General features: G+C 45.2%; 1 protein-coding gene across 1 annotated transcript in view; it reads right to left on the reverse strand.

Moving 5' to 3' along the window:
• gps2 (G protein pathway suppressor 2) overlaps positions 1 to 19436 on the reverse strand; it is a 39185-nt gene that overhangs the window by 6159 nt on the left and 13590 nt on the right. Inside the window, exons 5-9 of the mRNA XM_020512153.2 lie at positions 11512 to 11591; positions 9500 to 9573; positions 7674 to 7842; positions 5899 to 5985; positions 4784 to 4863 (exon numbers count right to left, since the gene is read on the reverse strand). Of these exons, the coding sequence (XP_020367742.1) occupies positions 4784 to 4863; positions 5899 to 5985; positions 7674 to 7842; positions 9500 to 9573; positions 11512 to 11591 (490 nt within the window). The remainder of the gene's footprint in view (positions 1 to 4783; positions 4864 to 5898; positions 5986 to 7673; positions 7843 to 9499; positions 9574 to 11511; positions 11592 to 19436) is intronic.

The following is a 19436-nucleotide window of genomic DNA, read 5'->3' on the forward strand; positions in this document are numbered from 1 at the left end:
TCTAGGCCCGAAACGTCAGCCTTCCTGCTCCTATGATGCTGCTTGGCCTGCTGTGTTCATCCAGCTCTACACCTTGTTATTGCACCTTGTACTTACCTGGGTTAAACTACATCTGCCATTTCTCTGCCCATATCTGCCACTGATCTATATCCTGTTGTATCCTTTGACCACCTTCTATACTATCCACAACTCCACCAATCTTTGTATCGCCTGCAAACGTAGTAACCCACACATCTATGTTTTCATCCATGTTATTTATATACATCACAATCAGCAGAGATGCCAGTGTGGATTCCTGTGGAACACCACTAGTGACGAACCTCCAGCCTGGGAAACAGCCTTACACCACTACCCTTTGCCTTCTATGGCCAAGCCAATTCTGAATCCAAGCAGCCACGTCACCATGCATCTCAATCTTCTGGATGAGCCTACCATGAAGGACTGTGTCAAAAGCCTTACTAAAATCCACGTAAACACCATCCACTGCACTACACTCATCATCACCTCCATCACCTCCTCAAAAAATCCAATCGAGTTAGTAAGACATGACCTGTCCCGTACAAAGCCAGGCTGACCGTCCCTAATTAGGGCATCTTTTCCAAATCGTTTAAATCATATCCTAAGAATTCCCTCCAATAGCTTCCCAACCTCTGATTTGATACTCATCAGTCCATAGTTTTGATTATGCCTATTTCCCTTCTTGAACAGAGGAACAACATTAGCTACTCACCAGTCCTCCGGAACCTCTCCAATGGTTGGTGAGGATACAACAATCTTGATCAAAGCCCCAAAAATCTCCTCTCTTACCTCTCTCAAATAACCTGAGATAGATACCATTGGGCCCTGGAGACCTTAATGTTCTTCATGAGATCCAACACCAGTTCTTTCTTGATCTCAAAATGGCCTAGCACACAAGTCTCACTTCCTAAACCCTACATATGCTTCTTTTTTCCTTTTGACTAATTTCACAAGCTCCCTTGTTATCCAGGGTCCCTTACTTTGCTACCCTTGTCCTTCCTCCTTACTGGAACATGCCGGTCCTGAGCTGTATCAGTAGATCTTTAAATAACTCCCACATGTCAAATGCGGACTAGCCCGATATCAATTGCTTCCAATTGACTCTCCCTAATTCCTGCCTGTTACTGACATAATTTGCCCTCTCCCAATTTAATATCTTCACGCAAGGTCCTGAATGGTGTCATAGAGATGTACAGCACGGAAACATACCCTTCGGTCCAACTCATCCATGCCTACTAGATATCCTAAATTAATCTCGTCCCATTTGCCAGCATTTGACCCATAACCCTTCTAAACCCTTCTTATTCGTATACCCATCTAAATGCATTTTAAATGTTGTAATTGTACCAGCCTCCTCCACTTCCTCTGGCAGCTCAATCCATACACACACCACCCTCTGTGGAAAAAGTTGCCCCTTAGGTCCCTTTTAAATCCCCTCGTACCTTAAACCTATGCCCTCTAGTTTTGGACTCCCCTACCCTGGGGAAAAGATCTTGACTATTCACCCCATCCATACACCTCATGATTTTATACACTTCTACAAGATCAGCCCTCAGCCTCCAAAGTTCTAGGGAAAGTAGCCCCAGTTATTCAGCCTCTCCCTTTAGCTCAAACCCTCCAACTCTGGCAACATCCTTGTAAATCTTTTCTGAACCCTTTCAAGTTTAACAACATCTTCCCTACAGCAGGGAGACTGGAACTGAATGCAGTATTCCAAAAGTTGTCTAACCGATGTCCTGTACACTCGCAACATGATATCCTAACTTTTATATTCAATGCATTGATCAATAAAGGCAAGCATACCAAACGCCTTGTTCGCTACCCTATCTACCTGCAAGGAACTATGAACTTGCACGCCAAGGTCACTTTGTTCAGCAACACTGCCCAGGACCCTACCATTAAGTGTACAAGTCCTGCCCTAATTTGCCTTTCCAAAATGTAGCACCTCATTTACTGACTTGCTCACCAAGCTGGTTTGTTTTCGTTCAGACATTTCACCACTGTGCTAGGTAACATCATCAGTGAGGCCTCCGATGAAGCGATGTTGTTCTACTCTGCTTGGAATTTATACTGTCCAGTCTGTTATGGTGAACTGTGTCATTTCCGGTTCTGTTCTGTATGGGTTTGTATATGGGGTCCAATTCTATATGTTTGTGATTGCATTATGGCTTGAGAACCATACCCCAAGGAATTCCCATGCATGTCTATGTTTGGCTTGGGCTACTATGGTTACGGAACTGGAAATGACTCAACTTACCATAACAGACCGGACAGTATAAATTCCAAGCAGAGTAGAACAACATCACTTCATCGGAGGGAAAGTCTGAACAAAAACAAGCCAGTTCGGCGAGCAAGTCAACAACCCGAGCTACAAATCTTTGCAAAAACCTTAAACCTCACATTTACCTAGATTAAACTCCATCTGCCACTCCTCAGCATATCTGCCCATCTGACTAAGGTCCCGTTGTACTCTGAGGTAAACTCCTTTGCTGTCCACTACAGCGCCAATTTTGCTGTCATCTGCAAACTTACTAGCCATACCTAATAAAAACTGAAAGAGCTGTGAATGTTGTAAATCAGAAACGAAAACAGAAATTGCTGGAAAAGCTCAGCAGGTTTGGCAGCAGCTGTGGAGAGAAATCAGTTAACGTCTTGAGTCCAGTGACCATTCCTCAGAACAGTTCTGAGGAATTGTTACCAACCACACCTCCCATATTCACATCCATCACATGACAGTGGACCCAGCACCAATCCTTGCACCACACCACTGGTCACAGGCCTCTGGTCCAAAAAGCAACCCTCCATTACCACATTTTGTCTTCTACCTTCAAGCCAATTTTATCTAAATGACCAGTTCTACCTGTATTCCACTTGATCTAACCTTGCTAACCAGTCTACCATGAGGAACCTTGTCAAATGTCTTACTGAAGTCCATACAGACAACATCCACTGCTCTGCCTTCATCAATCTTCTTCTTTACTTCTTCAAAAAAAACTCAATCAAGTTACTGAGACATGATTCCCAAGCCCAAAGCCATGTTGACTATCCCTGATTTGTGGAGCACCTACGCTCGGTTCGTGACAAATGACAACACCTCCCAGTCGCGAACCACTTCAACTCCCCCTCCCACTCCTTGGACATGTCCATCCTAGGCCTCCTCCAGTGCCACAACAATGCCACCCGAAGGCTGGAGGAACAGCACCTCATATTCCGCTTGGGAACCCTGCAGCCCAATGGTCTCAATGTGGACTTCACAAGCTTCAAAATCTCCCCACCCCCGACCTCATCCCAAGACCAGCCCAGCTCGTCCCGACCTCTTTGACCTGTCCATCTTTTCTCCCACCTATCCGCTCCTCCCACCTCACTGACCAACCCTCACCCCCACTTCCTACCTATTAGCCTCATCCCCGCCTCCTTGATCTGTCCATCTTCTCTCCACCTACCCGCCCCCAACTGACCAACCCCCATCCCAACTCCCTACCTACACTCACCTTTACTGGCTCCGTCCCCGCCTCCTTGACCTGTCTATCTTCTCTCCACCTATCTGCTCCTCTATCCACCTTCTATGATTGCCTCCCCCTCTCTCTATTTATTTCAGAGCCCCCTTCCCCTCCCCCATTTCTGAAGAAGGGTCCAGATCCGAAACGTCAGCTTTCCTGCTCCTCTGATGCTGCCTGGCCTGCTGTGTTCATCCAGCTCTACACCTTGTTATCCTGATCAGTCCTTGCCTTTCCACATACATGTAAATCCTGTCCCTCAGAATCCTTTCCAACAATTTGCCCACCACCTATGTCAGGCTCGCTGGTCTCTAGTTCCCTAGCTTTCTCTTACCATCTTTCTTAAATAATGGCACCACGTTAGCCAACTTCTGGTCGTCTGGCACCTCACCCGTGGCTATCGATGTTACAAATACCTCAGCAAGGAGCCCAGCAATCACTTCCCTAACTCACCATAAAGTTTTAGGGTACACCTGATCCGGTCCCGGGGATTATCCAGCTTTATGCATTTTAAGACGTCCAGCATCTCCTCTGTAATATGGACATTTTTCAAGGTATTGCTATTTATTTCCCCAAATTGTCTGGCTTCCATATCCTTCTCCACAATAAATGCTGATGGAAAATACTCATTCAGTATCTCACCCATCTCTTATCCTTATTCATAGCTTTCCTAGAACTTACATAATCCTACCAAGTGGGCTTACTCAATGAGAAGTGTAAATCATTCCCCTGATCCTGGGTTACTGAAGTTGATCACAGCCTCCTCCAAAACTGCCTCAGCACCAGGGACAACTGAGATCCCAGCAAAGGCTTTGAAATTATATGCTCAGAACATTGCTCTCACATTCAGGCAATAGTTGCTGTGATTACACAAAGGACAACAGAGGCAAGACCAGACAACGACTGTAAATGTTCAGTCAATATAGCAGCAAGAATGAAAGTTAAAAATGTGGACCCGAGACAAAAACAGTCGTAAATTCGTATCATGTGGGGTGACAGACTTAGGACGTTTGGGCCCATTGAGATTGTGTACAGTAGAGTGAGTGGGAGGAGTTTTGGTCCATTGGGATGGTGCACAATGGGAGTGAACAGGAAGGGGTTTGATATGTTGAGATTGTGTACAATGTGAACAAATGCGAAGGGGCTTGATCCTTTGGGATTGTGCACAATGGACAGTAGTTTGCCTCAAGGAACTCGAGTCGAATTGCTTGTGTGAACCTGACGGTGTTGAACGGTGTAGTGAGAATGTGGTTAGCAGGACTACATACAGAATCAGTGAATCCAGACTGTTGGTTTGCATGTTCCAGCTGTTTCTGCAGTGGAATTGCCGTACTTGGGGGAATGAAGCCTGTAAGGAAAAGCAAGCGAGATATAGATTAGAACCTGGAGCAGAGATCAAACAGTGGAAATGTCATCAGTGCCTAATACTGCTTAAAGATTAGCAAGGATCCAGCCACCAGGAAAAAAACCACACCAATGGTAATCTCAATACTTTTAAACTGAAAAGGGGCTTGATTCATCACCCTAATTTTCTTGGTATGTTCATGCATGTGCGTACACATAGATACACATTTAAAGTGTAGTTTTTTTTTCCTTTATTCATTCATGGGATCAGGATGTCGCTGGCTAGGCAGCATTCATTACCCATCCCTAATTGCCCAGAGGGCAGTTAAGAGTCAACCACATTGCTGTGGGTCTGGAGTCACATGTAGGGCAAACCAGGTACAGATGGCAGTCTTCTTCCCTAAAGGGCATTAATGAGCCAGGTGGGTTTTTCCCCAACAATTGACAATGGATTCATGGTAATCATTAGATTCTCAGATATTTATTGAATTGAAATTCCACCATCTGCCGTTGTGGGATTCGAACCCAGGTCTCCAGAACATTATCTGAGTCCCTGGATTAACAGTCCAGCGATAATACCACTAGGCCATCAGCTCCCCAATGCAGTCACGAATGCAGTGCCAGAAATGCAGCAGCTAATCTATGCACAGCATGATCTTACAAATACCAACATGACAAACAGCCAAGCATTCGATAGTGATGTTAGCTGATGGGTAAACATCGCCCAGGATGTCTGGGAAATCTCTCTGCTGCTGCTTCTTTTTTATTCACATCAGAGGGCAAATGTGGAATTTCAAATGAAAACACGTACTGCACTCCCTCACAACCTGGACTGGGTGGATTATGTGCGCAAGTCTCTGTGATAGATTCTGAGCAGCATCCCTGTAATCCATAGTTACCAGGCTAAATCTTGATCCCCCAGTTAGTCGAATAGCTAGCAGTCAAGAGCTGCTACTGCCATCATGCCAATAAGGAAGGCACCAGTAATGCCTGATGGTTAGCATGAGCTTCTGGCCCTCTCCTATTTGGACGTCCTTACCTTGCTGAGGCGAAAAATGCCCATGGACAGCGTAGGCCGTTTGCTGATGTGGGAGGTATGCAGACATTGCCTGGAAAGCAGATGGACCTGATAAAAGAACACAAGAGAATAATTAACAACAATGTGCATTCAGAGCACCTTTAACATAGCCACATGACACTTCAGAGGATTCTAAGGTTTTGGAGTAGATCTGTAGCTCGGGTTGTGGGTATTGAAGTTGGTTGGCTCGCCGAGCTGGTTTGTTGTTCCGCAGACGTTTCGTTACCGTGCTTGGTTACATCCTCAGTGCAGCCTCTGATGAAGCGTCGGTGTGTTTTCCCGCCTGGTTTTTAAACTCTGGGGTCCGTTGCGATGGATTGCCTCACTTCCGGGTTTCCTCCGTACTGGAATGCACATGGGGTCGAGTTCAATGTGTTTATTAATAGCATGCTTTGTGGAGTGCCATGCTTCCAGGAATTCTCGAGCTTGTCTCTGCCTAGCCTGTCCCAGGATCTTGGTGTTGTCCCAGTCGAAGTTGTGGTTCTCCTTGTCCATGTGGATTGAGATGAGTGAGTATTGGTCATGCCTTTTTGTAGCCAGTTGGTGTTCGTGTACTCTTGTTGTTAGTTTCCTTCCTGTTTGTCCGATGTAGTGTTTCTCGCCGACTCTGCAGGGGATCTGGTAGATGACACTGGTCCTGTCCATGGCGGGGAGTGGGTCTTTAGTTCGGGTGAGCACTTGTCGTAGGGTTGATGTGGGCTTGTGTGCCACTCTGATGCCCAGCATCGTAGGAGTCTTGTGTGAGTTCCGACGTGTTCCTGATGTAGGGTAGTGTGATGAGTGTGTCGGGGCGTGTAGAATCTTTCTGATGCTGTTCCTGTAGGCATCTCCTGACCCAGTTCTTTGGATATCCATTATCCTTGAACACTTGGACGAGGTATTCCTCGTCCTCTTGGCGTAGTTCCATGTAGCTGCAGTGTGTTGTTCATGGCACTCCACGAAGCATGCTATTAATAAACACATTGAACTCAACCCCACATACATTCCACTACAGAGGAAACCCGGAAGTGAGGCAATCCATCGCAACGGACCCCAGAGTTTAAAAACCAGGCGGGAAAACACACCGACGCTTCATCAGAGGCTGCACTGAGGATGTAACCAAGCACGGTAACGAAACGTCTGAGGAACAACAAACCAGCTCGGCGAGCCAACCAACCTCAACACTTCAGAGGATTGTTCAGCAATCCAATGCTCAATCACAAGGAGACATTAGAACATAAATCTGGGCAAAGAAATTTTTAAAGGAGGAGTGGTTGAGGGAGAGAATTCCAAAGCTGAGTGTTCTATTCCATAAAAGCCTGGAGGTGAGGGGTAGAACTGGAGTCAATGTTTCCGCAATTTTAATTTATTTACAGGCTTATACATTTCAAGCATACATCTTCTAAAAAAGCAACCAAGTTTCAGTCTGTGTCTATTTCTCACAGAATCAAATCACTACCCAATTCATGTCCATAACAAATGTGTAATTAATATTTCAGGCTCAGGTAACTGAGAATCTCCTGATTAAAACCCATTTAAACATTTTCTCAATCCACCCAACTACCACAATAGTTTTTATCAGTCTGCAGACTAAGTTCACTCAGGGTTCTGCTGTCTGAGCTGAAGGGGAAGCTCCTAGATTCAGATCCAGGGCAAGGGCACGCTCTGATGTTCAGTTTCTGGGACAAGGGAGATGCTCCAGGATTCAGTATCCGAGGTGAAGAACTGTTCTGAGCTAAGTGGTTTCCTGGACTCACCTCGAAGCTGCTGGCTGCTGGCATAGGTGACAGCCTGTCCCGGACCGTAAGGTGCTCCATGTTGGGGCTGGCTTACTGGGTAACTGCTATGTCCTGGCTGTCCAGTCTGGTACTGAGCATGGTCTGGCTGAGCAGCTGTGAATCCAGCCTGTGCGGTGAATGCACGACTCTGTGAACAAAATGGGAGAGGTAATCAGACATGGCTCCTGGGCAGACAGTGAGAAAGATGTGGGTCTGGAATAAGTCAATGAGATGAACCTGGTTGGGGAGTGAGATAGGAGAAAGGAGAGAGAGAAAGATAGCCAAGGAAAGGCACAAATGAGACACAAGGCATGTACCTGGGATGTCAATGAGGAAACAGCACCCAGGCCAGAGAAAGCAAGTGATAGTGACTACAGGTGAAAGAGACAAGGCAAGGCAAGGGAGCAGAATGGGCATACACTACCAGATATACAGTGATACAGTAATACACTCAAAAAGGAAGTGACATAGAGAAGGAGAGAAACCATTGGACAGAGGAGAGGAAGTGAGGTTTTTGTTTAGGGTTCTGGCTCCTTTTCAATTTAATGCTTATTATATTGAGGTGCCTGGCATAATGAAGAACAGCCCCTTTCCCACACATGCTCATCACAAGGAACATTAATGAGTAGGGCAGAAGGTAGGGTGTACTGCTGAGGCCTCATAAGATTCTGATTGAACACATTTGTAATATTGTGAGGAGTTTTGGACCCAGGATATGCTGGCATTAAGGGGGCCCAGAGGAGGTTTACAAAGATGATCCTGGGAAGGAAGGGCTTGAAATGTGAGGAGCAGTTGAGGACTCTGGGTCTGTACTGCATGGACCTTGAGAAGGATGCGGCAGAGGGGGGATCTTATTGAAGAATACTGAGAATACTGAGAGGCTTGGATAGAGTGAATGTGGAGAAGCTGTTTCCACCAGTAGGAGAAACTGAGAACTGAGGGCACAGCCTCAGAGTGAAGGAACGACTCTTTAGATCTGAGATGAGGAGGCATTTTATCAGCCAGAAGGTAGTGGATCTGTGAAACTTATTGCTGCAAAAGACCATGGAGGCCACATCATCGAGTGTCCTTAAGAAACAGATAAATAGGTTCTTGATGAGAAAGAGGATCAAAGGTTATGGAGAGAAGACAGGAGAATGGGTTGAGAAGCGTATCTATGCTCGAATGGCGGAGCAGACTCAATGGAGCAAATGGCCTACTTCTGCTCTTATATCTTATGGCATTATGTGAGCTGCTCCTGAACTTCCAGACCCTGACCCTCATTGGATTCCAAACATGAAACATTAACTATGTGGTTTATTCTCAAGTGGAACCCGTTTTCTGTTATCGTATCTTACCTGTGTGTACACACTGTAGTGATAAATCTTTCCAGGAAAATTGTGCCAATAAGTAATGTTCCTGATTTTAAAAACCCACATAAGACTATTGCTGATGATTTGGCAAAAGATAACTATATGCGAAAGGAGACCTTGGTTCAGCCTTATCAAGATTCTAAAATACCGACTAGGAGGATGAAGAATTTTGTGGCAGTGCGGTTTTGGTCTAACACGCTCCTCTATTCATCACATTCAAGGCCAATGTTTCTCTTTTGGCTATTTCTTTTGAAGGGGCCAACGTTTAATTAATCAACTGAAAGGCTGCACCTCACAAAGGTGTTCTAAGTGTCAGACTGGGTGAGGCACTCCAGCCTCTGAACTGGAATCCATGACCTCCTGATGCAGGGGCTAGAGCGCTACCTACTGACCACAGGCAGTGGTCCGTGCTCTGAACTTCCAAGAGCTCAGTCAGCCCTGGGGAATATTTACCTGTGCAATGGCTGATGTGAACATCTGTGATTTTGGCCGATCGCCCAGCAGTCCACCTGGTCTCCCATGGCCTTCTGTGGAATGAAAACAAGAGGATTAAGGTGAAAATGCTATCTCTCCTATAGTGCCTGCCGGCATGAGGGGTCAGTGATGAGGGGAAACATCAGCTGATGTTCAAACCTCCTCCCATCCAAGCTAAAAATGACCCAAGGAGATATTTCTGCCTGCTCGCAGCAGGCAGATTCTTGGATTACAGACAAGTTGCGTTTGCATGGTTCCCACTGAATCCATCACAGTTCCTAAATTGTTTATAGGATTGAGACTCAACAATCTCACAATATTGTACAAGGGATTGTAGTACCTGATGTTAAATATTCAAAATAACTTCCACTGAATCCTGACAAATTGCCATTCTGTATTTTAGAATCGAAGATTCTAGAGAATTGCAGTATTAACAAGGGCTGCCGCTGGAGATTTGGGATTTGTCTTGGGGGCAGGTAAAACTTCTGGGAGCATAGAAACATAGAAAATAAGAACAGGAGTGGGTGATTTGACCCTTCAACCCTTTCAACATGATCATGGCTGATCATCCAACTCAGTATCTTGTTTCCACTTTCTCCTGAAGAGCAGAGGCAACCAGCATCTCAGGACTACAGCTAACAGTTTGATTACATTGCAACATGGTGCAAGAGGCTTCTGGGATTGTCCATAATACCCACTTGGTGCTCTGAGCTCAATAAATATAAAGAATTGTTTATAATGTTAATTGCAATGAGGGCAAGGACAAGTGGTGAAGACAATGATTCAATAATAGTCAGCCAGCCAATCATGCTTCTGCCCCCGATCCTTTCCCACTGCAAAGTGGGGCAGAGAAGTGAGCAATGCTGAACTGGACTGTCATGTCCCATCTTCAAGGTCAGCCAATTGGATGAGGTGTGGTTAGGTGCTGCGGCACCAGAGCCTCCTTCAGAGAAAAAGGACTGAAAGTGTGACTGGGAACAGAGAGTGAAAATCTTGCGGGTGTCATTGGCCTTTCATTGAAATGGGAGGTCACAATAGGCCCTCCACTCTGTTTTCTCTTTCAGTCAGATCCTTCTTGATTTGTCTGAGCTTATTCAGCTGTAACTCTAACTCTGGAATCCTGAATTCCAGTACCCAACAGAAAGAGCCATCCAGCTTACTTGTGAAATTTTCACAATTGACTCCAAGCCTCAACAGGGGGGCATGGATTTCCAGATTTCTACTCTCTTTTGTGTGAGGAGTTACTATCTGACATTACTCCCAAACAACCTGGCTTGACTTTTAAAGGACCTGCCTCCTTCTTCCAGAACATCCACCTCATGGAAATAGTTCCTCTCTATCAATCAAACAATCGAATCCCTTAATCATCTGAAACCTCGATTAGATCACCCATCAGTCTCCTAGACCGAAAGGGTGGAATCCAAAACTAATGCTTTGATTTTTTTTCCCAGGAGTGTTGTTGATCAGGGTTCCATGTAGTTGAGGCACTTTTCAGCTCAAACTCACATAATGCATGCAGGACGTAGAAAGAATTTCATACAAAGTGACTCAGCTCATATTGTGTTGATTAGGGAATGATCTCATTGTGATTAAAAGATTCAATAGAAAGAAACTATTTCTTCTGGTTGGGAAGGGAGGGCGACAGTAGGGTCCAGAATGTGGGGAAGAACTTAAAATCTGAGCTAGGCTGTACAGAGGTGATGTCAGGAAGTCCTCCCTTAAATGTGTGTGGAAATCTAGAAATCTTGCCCTCTCCAAACCTATTCAATTGAACATTTCAAAACTGAGACTGACAGATTTTTGCCGGGGTAAGGATATTCAGTTTTAGTGAACCAAGCTGATTATTGATTATATGGAATTAGGACACAAATCAGCCTTGATGCAATTGAATGGCAGACCAGGTTTGAAGGGATGAGTGAATGACCTCCTCCTGATCCTATTACCTAAAGCAGTTTGAAAGTTCACGCTGTGATGGTTGAGGCTAATCTTACCTTGTATGTTGATGAGATGCTGGCTGGAGTGGACAGTTAATGCCTGTGGGTAAGTTGCCTGGGTCAGGGTGCTCATATCACTGGAACAAAAGGCACAAGGCAGAGGAATAACCACACTGTTGATGCAATCGATGGAAGCATGTACAAGGGAAGCTCCAAACTCTGTGCTGCTCAGCCTGATCTACACTTGACGCATCCCAACAGTCCTAGACTGTGTTTCTGTGGCTCGGTCAGAAATCACACCACACCAGGTTATAGTCCAACAGGTTTACTTGAAAACACAAGCTTGCAGAGCTTCATTCCTTCTCCAGATGTTAGTGAGGTGGTATCAAACACAGAATTTATAAGTAAAAGATCAAAGGGTCACACCACTGTGTTGATGTATTGATGTATTAAACAAACCTAAAATGCTGTCAAATTTTTAATTTGTTAGAAGGTTTTAATGGATTAATATGTATATGTAAATCCCCAAATTTCTTTCAACTCTCTGCCCTAAGAAAACTAAAGGTTTTAATCAGTGCAAAGAAGAACTGACATTTTCCAGACAATGCATGTTAGGTGTCAGGCCTTGTTTATAATCTGTTTGTGTTTTGGTTTGGAATCAGACTGGTCTTATTTTTAAAGTAGGAATTTATAAAACACCACACTGACTGCCTGTCTATAAATTGTGTGCTTTTTGAACAAAATGGAATGTATCTGCAAATACAAATTCACCCCATAGATTTGTGTGTGTGTGTGTGGGTGAAAGGGTAAGTGGGTGAGCAAGAGCAAGATAGAGAGAGCTTAGGTGCATGCTTGCGCATGTGTGCATGAGAGGATATAGTGTGGTGGGGTCACTTGTAGTGCGACATGAACCCAAGATCCCGGTTGAGGTCGTCACCACGGGTACCGAACTTGGCTATCAGCCTCTCCTCAGTAACTCTGCGTTGTTGTCTATCCCCAAGTCTGCCTTGGAGGATATTTACCCAAAGATCTGAGGTTGAATGTCCTTGACTGCTGAAGTGCTCCCCCAATGGGAGGGAACATCCCAGTTTGGCAATTGTTGTGCTGTATCCATTCATCCGTAGTCATAGTGTCTGCATGATTTCGCCAATATACCATGCCTTCGGGCTTCTTCAACATCATGTATCCATCTCGTTCCTCCTCATCTGAACAGATCCTGTGAATGCATAGGGCTTGTCCGTAGGGGATGGCTATTTTAATATGTTCAGGGTGGAAGCTGGAGAGGTGCAGCATTGTGAGGCTATCCGTAGGCTTGCGGTAGAGTGAGGTATTGAGATGTCCGTCCCTGATGGAGATGAGTGTCAAGAATGAGGCTGATTCTAAAGAGTAGTCCATGGTAAGTTTGATTGTGGGATGAAACTTGTTGATATTGCTATGTAGTCATTTCAGTCATTCCCCACCATGAGTCCAAAGGAAGAAAATGTCATTAATGTATCAGGTGTATAGCGTTGATTGGAGGTTCAGTGCAGCAAAGAAGTTTTGTTTAAACCTGTGCATGAACTTGTTGGCATATTGGTGAGCAAATTGGGTCCCCCATGGCTGTTCCGTGCGTCTGGATGAAGAACTGGTTGTTAAAGGTGAAGACGTTGTGGTTGAGGATAAAGCGGATGATTTGCAGGATGGCTTCTGGAAATTGGCAGTTGGTGGTATTGAATACTGAGGCTGTTGCAGCGATGCTGTCATCGTGGGGGGATGCTGGTGTAGAGTGCCAAAACATCCATGGGGAAAGTGGGTGTAGAGTGCCAAAACATTCATTGCAACGAGGAATGTTCCTGGTTTGACTGGTCCGTGGGTGCTGAGGTTTTGTAAGAAATCTGTAGTTGAAACAGAAGCTGGGGGTTACCTGTACAATGGGTTTCAAGATGCCTTCGACATAGCTGGAGAGGTTCTCACACAGGGTCCATGGGACATCCAAGTATGTTGCCTTTGTGTATCTTTGGAAGGCAGTAGAAGTCCCCTACATGGGAAGTACGCAGGATGAGAATGCGTAGGGTACTCCGAAGGACTGGATCAAAAGTTTTGACAAGTCTGTCCAGTTGAAGGGTGTAGTTTCTGGTTGGACACCAGATTATTCAGCCGCACTCGCAAGGTAACGCAAAATGTTACCGTACCACACTGCAACACCATTTTCTGGTTGGATTGGCAGGTAGTTGTTTGTAATGTTCCTGGTTGTTCAACTGTCGGTACACTTCCTTGCAGTAGTCCGTTCTATTCTATATGATGATAGCTCCTTCTTTGTCTGCTGGTTTGATGACGACGTTGCGATTGGTCATGAGAGCATGGATGGTGTTGCAATATGGTACGGTAACGTTTTACGTTACCTTGCGAGTGCGGCTGAATAATCTGGTGTTCACACATTTTCTGATGGCTTGAGCATACTCATCAAGCCCCAGACAACGGCCCTCCAGAGGGGTCCAATTCAAATCCTTCTTTGCCCGCTTGCCCCATGGATCTCTCTGTTGATTGATCCTGTTTGTTGGTTGTCTCATTGGGCTCACTGCTGACTCCTTGGAAGAATTCCCGGAGTCTTATTTGTCTGATGAATTCCTCTGTGTCTGGTGCAAGACCAGTGGGGTTCATTTTGGTGGTGGGGTAGAAATTTAGTCCTCGGCTAAGAACTTCAATCTCGTCCAGTTGAAAGATGTGGTCAGAAAAGTTGATGATGGATTTTTATCCAGTCCCCATTGCCAGTATTTGGTCCACATCCCTCTAAACCCTTCCTATTCATATAACCATCCAAATGCCTTTTAAATGTTGTAATTGTACCAGCCTCCTCCACTTCCTCTAGCATACACCACCCTCGGAGTGAAAAAGTTGCCCCTTAGGTCTCTTTTAAATCTTTCCCCTCTCACCTTAAACCTATACCCTCTAGTTTTGGACTCCCCTTAACTGGGGAAAAGACTTTGACATTTCACCCTATCCTTGTTGATCTTTAAGGAGCCCTATTATCTCCCTCATTACTCTTTCGTTCTTAGCATATTTGTAGAATCTCTTTGGATTCTCCTTAATCCTATTTGCCCTTCCGATTTCCCTCTGGAATATACTCCAACTGCCCTTATACTCCTGTAGGGATTCACTTGGTCCCAGCTGTCTGTACCTGACGTATGCCTCTCCTCTTCTTGACCAGAGCCTCAATTCCTCTAGATATCCATCATTCTGTACACTTACCAGCGTTGCCCTTCACACTAACAGGTACATACTGCGTCTGCTTTGTTATCTCATTTTGGAAAGCCTCCCATTTTCCAACCGCTTCTTTGTCTGCAAATAGCCTCTGCCAATCAACTTTCGAAGGTTCTTGCCGAATACCATCAAAATTGGCCTTCTTCCAGTTTAGAACTCTGACTTACAGATCAACTATCCTTTTCCTTAACTATTTTAAAACTGATAGAATTCTGGTCATTGGACCTAAAGTGCTCCTCCGCTGACACCTCAGTCACTTGCCCTGTCGGATTTCCCAACAGTAGGTCAAGTTTTGCTCTAGTAGGTACATCCACATACTGAATAAGAAAATTTTCTTGTACTCACTAAACAACTTCCTCTCCATTCAAGCCCTTAACACTACTACAATGCCAGTCTATGTTTAGAAAGTTAAAATACCCTACCATAACCATCCTATTATTCTTACAGATAACCAAGATCTCCTTACAAATTTGTTTCTCTATTGGGGGAGGGGGGGTCTGTATTACAATCCCAATAAGGTGATCATTATTTTCTTATTCCTCAGATCCACCAAAATAACTTCACACAATGTACTCCCAGGAATATCCTCCCTAAGTACAGCCGTAGTGTTGTCCCTAACCAAAAAATGCCACTTCCCCTCCTCTCTTGAACCTTTTCTATCATTCCTTTAGCATCTATAACTTGGTACATTAAGCTGCCAGGCCTGTCCTTCTCCGAGCCACCTTTCTGTAATAGCTATGGTATCCCAGTCCCAATTTCCCAACCATGCCCTGAGTTCATCTGCCTCACCTGTCAAGCCTCTTGTATTGAAATAAATGTAGTTCAATTTATCAGTCTTACCTCATTCCCTGCCTTGACTATTCGATTTGCACCTCTTCTCTACTGTACAAGCCTCAGACTTATATTTCCTCACTATATCTTTGGGTTCCCCCTACTGGTTTAAAGCTTCCAGAGTAGCACTGGCAAATCTCCCCACCAGGATATTGGTCCCTTTCCAATTCAGGTGCAATCCGTCCTTCTTATACAGGTCAATTCCACCCCAGAAGAGATTCCAATGATCCAAAAATATGAATCCCGGTCCCTGCACCAGGTCCTCAGCCATGCATTCATCTACCCTATCCTTCTGTTCCTACTTTCACTCGCACATGTTGTGCACCCTGTATCCATTGGAGTTTATAAGGATGAGGTGAAATTGTTAAAACATACAATCCTTCATGGACTTAGAGGGTGAACGTTGGAAAGATATTTGCCCTTGTGGGAGAGACTAGAAATTCTACTGGATACATTTTTAAAAGGATCTCCCATTTAAGACAGAGGGTGGAGGAATTTTTTTTTTGGTGGTTAAGAGTCTATGAAAGCGGAGGCGGCAGGGTCTTTGAATATATTTAGGGGTGGAGGTGGATAAGTTCTTGATCTACAGGGAAGTCAAGGGATGTTGGGGGATGGGTGTAAATGCAGAGTGGAGGCCACAAGCAGATCCCAGCCTTAGTCTTCCAACCAAAATTGAAGGGGATTTTTAAAAACTTCACTCGCAGGACATTGGGCACTGTTGGCCAAGCCAGCATCTATTGCACTTCCCTTCCTTTAGAAGGTGGTGATGAGCTGCCTTCTTCAACCTCTGCAGTCTATTTGGTGAAGGGACACCCGCAATGCTGTTAGAGAGGAAATTCCAGGATTTGGATCCAGTGACACTGAAGGAATGGCACTATATTCCCCAAGTCAGGTTGGCGAGTGGCTTGGAGGAGAACTTACAAGTAGTGTCGCAACCCTTGTCCTTCTAGATGGTAGTGGTCATGGGTTTGGAAGATGATGCCTTTGGTGAATTTCGACAATCCATCTTGTAGCTGGTACACTCTACTGCTATCAAGTGTCACTGAAGGAGGCAGTGAATGTTTGTGGATGGCATCAATCAAGCAGGATGCAATGTGGTGGATGTCGAGTGTTGTTGCAAATGTATTGACAAAAGCAAGTGGCAAGCATTCCATCACATTCCTCACTTGTGCCTTGTAGATGGTGGGTATGCTTTAGGAAGTCAGGTGGTGAGTTACTCACTGCAGTATTCTTAGCCTCTGACCTGCTCTGGTGGCCATTGTACTTAAATGGCTAGTCCAGTTGAGTTTCTGGTCAATGGTAACTTCCAAGGTGTTGATAGTGTAGGATTCAGTGATACTAATGCCATTGAGTATCAAGGGGTGGTGATTAGATTATCTCTTATTGTAGGTAGTCATGTGTAGCATGAATGTTCTTGCCACTTTTCAGTCCAGGCCTGGATGCTATCCAGATCTTGCTGTATTTGGATATGGACTACTTCAGCATATGAGGATTTGCGAATGGTGTTCATCAGCAAACATCCCCACTTATTACCTTATGGAGGGAAGGTCATTGATGAAGAGGTTGAAGTTGGTTGGTCCTAGGACATTACCCTGAGCAGTTCGTGCAGGGATGTTCTGAAGCCAAGATGACTGACCTCCAACAACCACATGTCAGGTATGATTCCAACCAGCAGAGAAATCCACCCCGCCACCCCCAAACTTCCTCGATTCCCATTAATTCCAGTTTTGCTATAGCTCCTTGATACCACACTCGGACAATTAGGGCCTTGCTGTTAAGGGCAGTCACCCTTACCTCACCTCTGGAATTCAGCTGTTATATCCATGTTTGAACCAAGACTATAATGAGGTCAAGAATCCAGTGGCCCTGGCAGAACCCAAACTGTGTGTCACTGAGCAGGTTATTGCCGAGTAGGTGCTGCTTGGTAGCACTGTTAATGACACCTTCCATCACTTTACTGATGATCAACAGTAGACTGATGGGGTAGTAATTGGCCAGGTAGGATTTGACCTGCATTGTGTGTACAGGACATACCTGGGTAATTTTCCACATTGTCAAGTAGGTGCCAGTGTTGCAGCTGCAATGGAACAGCTTGGCTGGGGGAAGCAGCAAATTCTGGAGCACTAGCCTTCAGTATCATAACTGGGATGTTGTCAGAGCTCATAATCTTTGCTGCATCCAGTGCCTCCAACCATTTCTTGATATAATGTGATGTGAACTGAATTGGTTGAAGGCTGTGATACTGGGGACCTTTGGCAAAAGCCAAATGAAGAAGGCTGTACAGCCTATTCCTGCTGCCAATTCATTTATAATCACAGTGAGAGTGCCTGCAGGGGAGGGTAAAGGCATTTGACTGGAATCTTTCAACTATCTACAAACAAGTCAACCATTCTGCAATGTAAGAAACATTTCTGAAGTGCACCTACTGTTGGCCTGGGGGAAATTAGGCAGTCAATCTGCCCACAGCAAGTTCCCACAAACCACAATGAATGGCATTTTGAATGCTAAAAAATATTATCAATATCACAGGGAGAGCTTCCCTTGTATAACTGCTTCAAGATCTTTCCTGTTGACAAAGAGGGCAGAGCACTGCTGAGTATTCATCTCAAATGGGGACATGGTAATGAAGTGTTAATGTCATTGGACTGGCAATCCCGAAGTCCAGGTTAATGCTGTGGGGACCTGGGTTCAAATCGTTCCACAGCAACTGATGGACTGTAATGATGATCATGACACTGCAATCTGATGCACAAATGTCCTTCAGGAAAGGAAATCTGCTATCGTTAACCTGGTCTGGCCTTCGTGTGACTCCAGACCCACGGCAATGTGGTTGATTTTTAAACTGCCCTCTGAAATGCCAAGCAAGCCACTAAGTTCAAGGGCAATTAGGGATGGACAAGAAACGTTCCATAGACAGCAACTTGGAAATCTGAGACCATTTCACAAGGGCAAGGCCAGCAAATACCTGGGAACACCACCACTTGCAAGTTCCCCTCCAAGCCACTCAACATCCCGTCTTGGAATTATATCACAGTTCTTCCAAGGTCATTGGATCAAATCCTAGAATTCCCTCCCCAACAGCATTGCGGGTCAACCTACAGTGCATCGACTGCAGCAGTTCAAGATGGTAGCTCATGACCACCCTCTCCAGGGCAGCTAGGGACAAGCAATGAATGCTGGCACAGCGAGTCATGCCCACATCCCATGAAAAAAAAATCTGATGGGTGCAGTAGCCCTTCAGTCCTGATGCACTAGCCTAGACTTTGAGCACAGGTCTCCAGTGCATGGTACAACGCTGCTGATAGGACCTCTACCCACTGACCCACAGACGACACCTACACAATTTGAAAGTTGAATTGTTCTCAGTTGGAGAGCCAGCACAAAGTGCAAATGTGTTGGATGTTCCTGTGTCTGTCTAATAATGATATTATGGCTAAGAGCCTTTATTTGCCCTTCAATGTTCCTTTTGTGGCTTTCCAGGGTGGGGGGATGGTACAATAGGAAAAGGAGACAAGTGGCAGGAAAGAGGGAGGTGGAGAGAATGATGGCCAGAGTGGCTCAGGCAGGGAATTCCAGAGTCAGAGCCAAGGCAGCTGAAGGCATAGTTGCCAGTGGTCAGGTGATGGAGATCAGGAAATTCGTAAGGGGCCAACTTTCCCACTGCCAGATTCCAATTTCTTCTGGTTATAGCCAACTGTTCTAGTGCCAGGATGCTCCCATAGTGGCAAATCAACAACTCCTGTTTAAATTGTTTTACTCACCACGGACCTTGAATCAAATCCTAGGCCACTGGGCTTAAAATATTGCCTTTTTAAAGGGGAAATTGTCTACCCAGTGTTGGATTTTTTCACAGCTCCGTCACCTGGTTCAAGGAGAAGCCCAACACCACATAGCGGAACAGGCCTTCCTGG

This window comes from Rhincodon typus, chromosome 45 (genome assembly GCF_021869965.1).
Source record: "Rhincodon typus isolate 14 chromosome 45, sRhiTyp1.1, whole genome shotgun sequence".
Lineage (NCBI taxonomy): Eukaryota > Metazoa > Chordata > Chondrichthyes > Orectolobiformes > Rhincodontidae > Rhincodon > Rhincodon typus.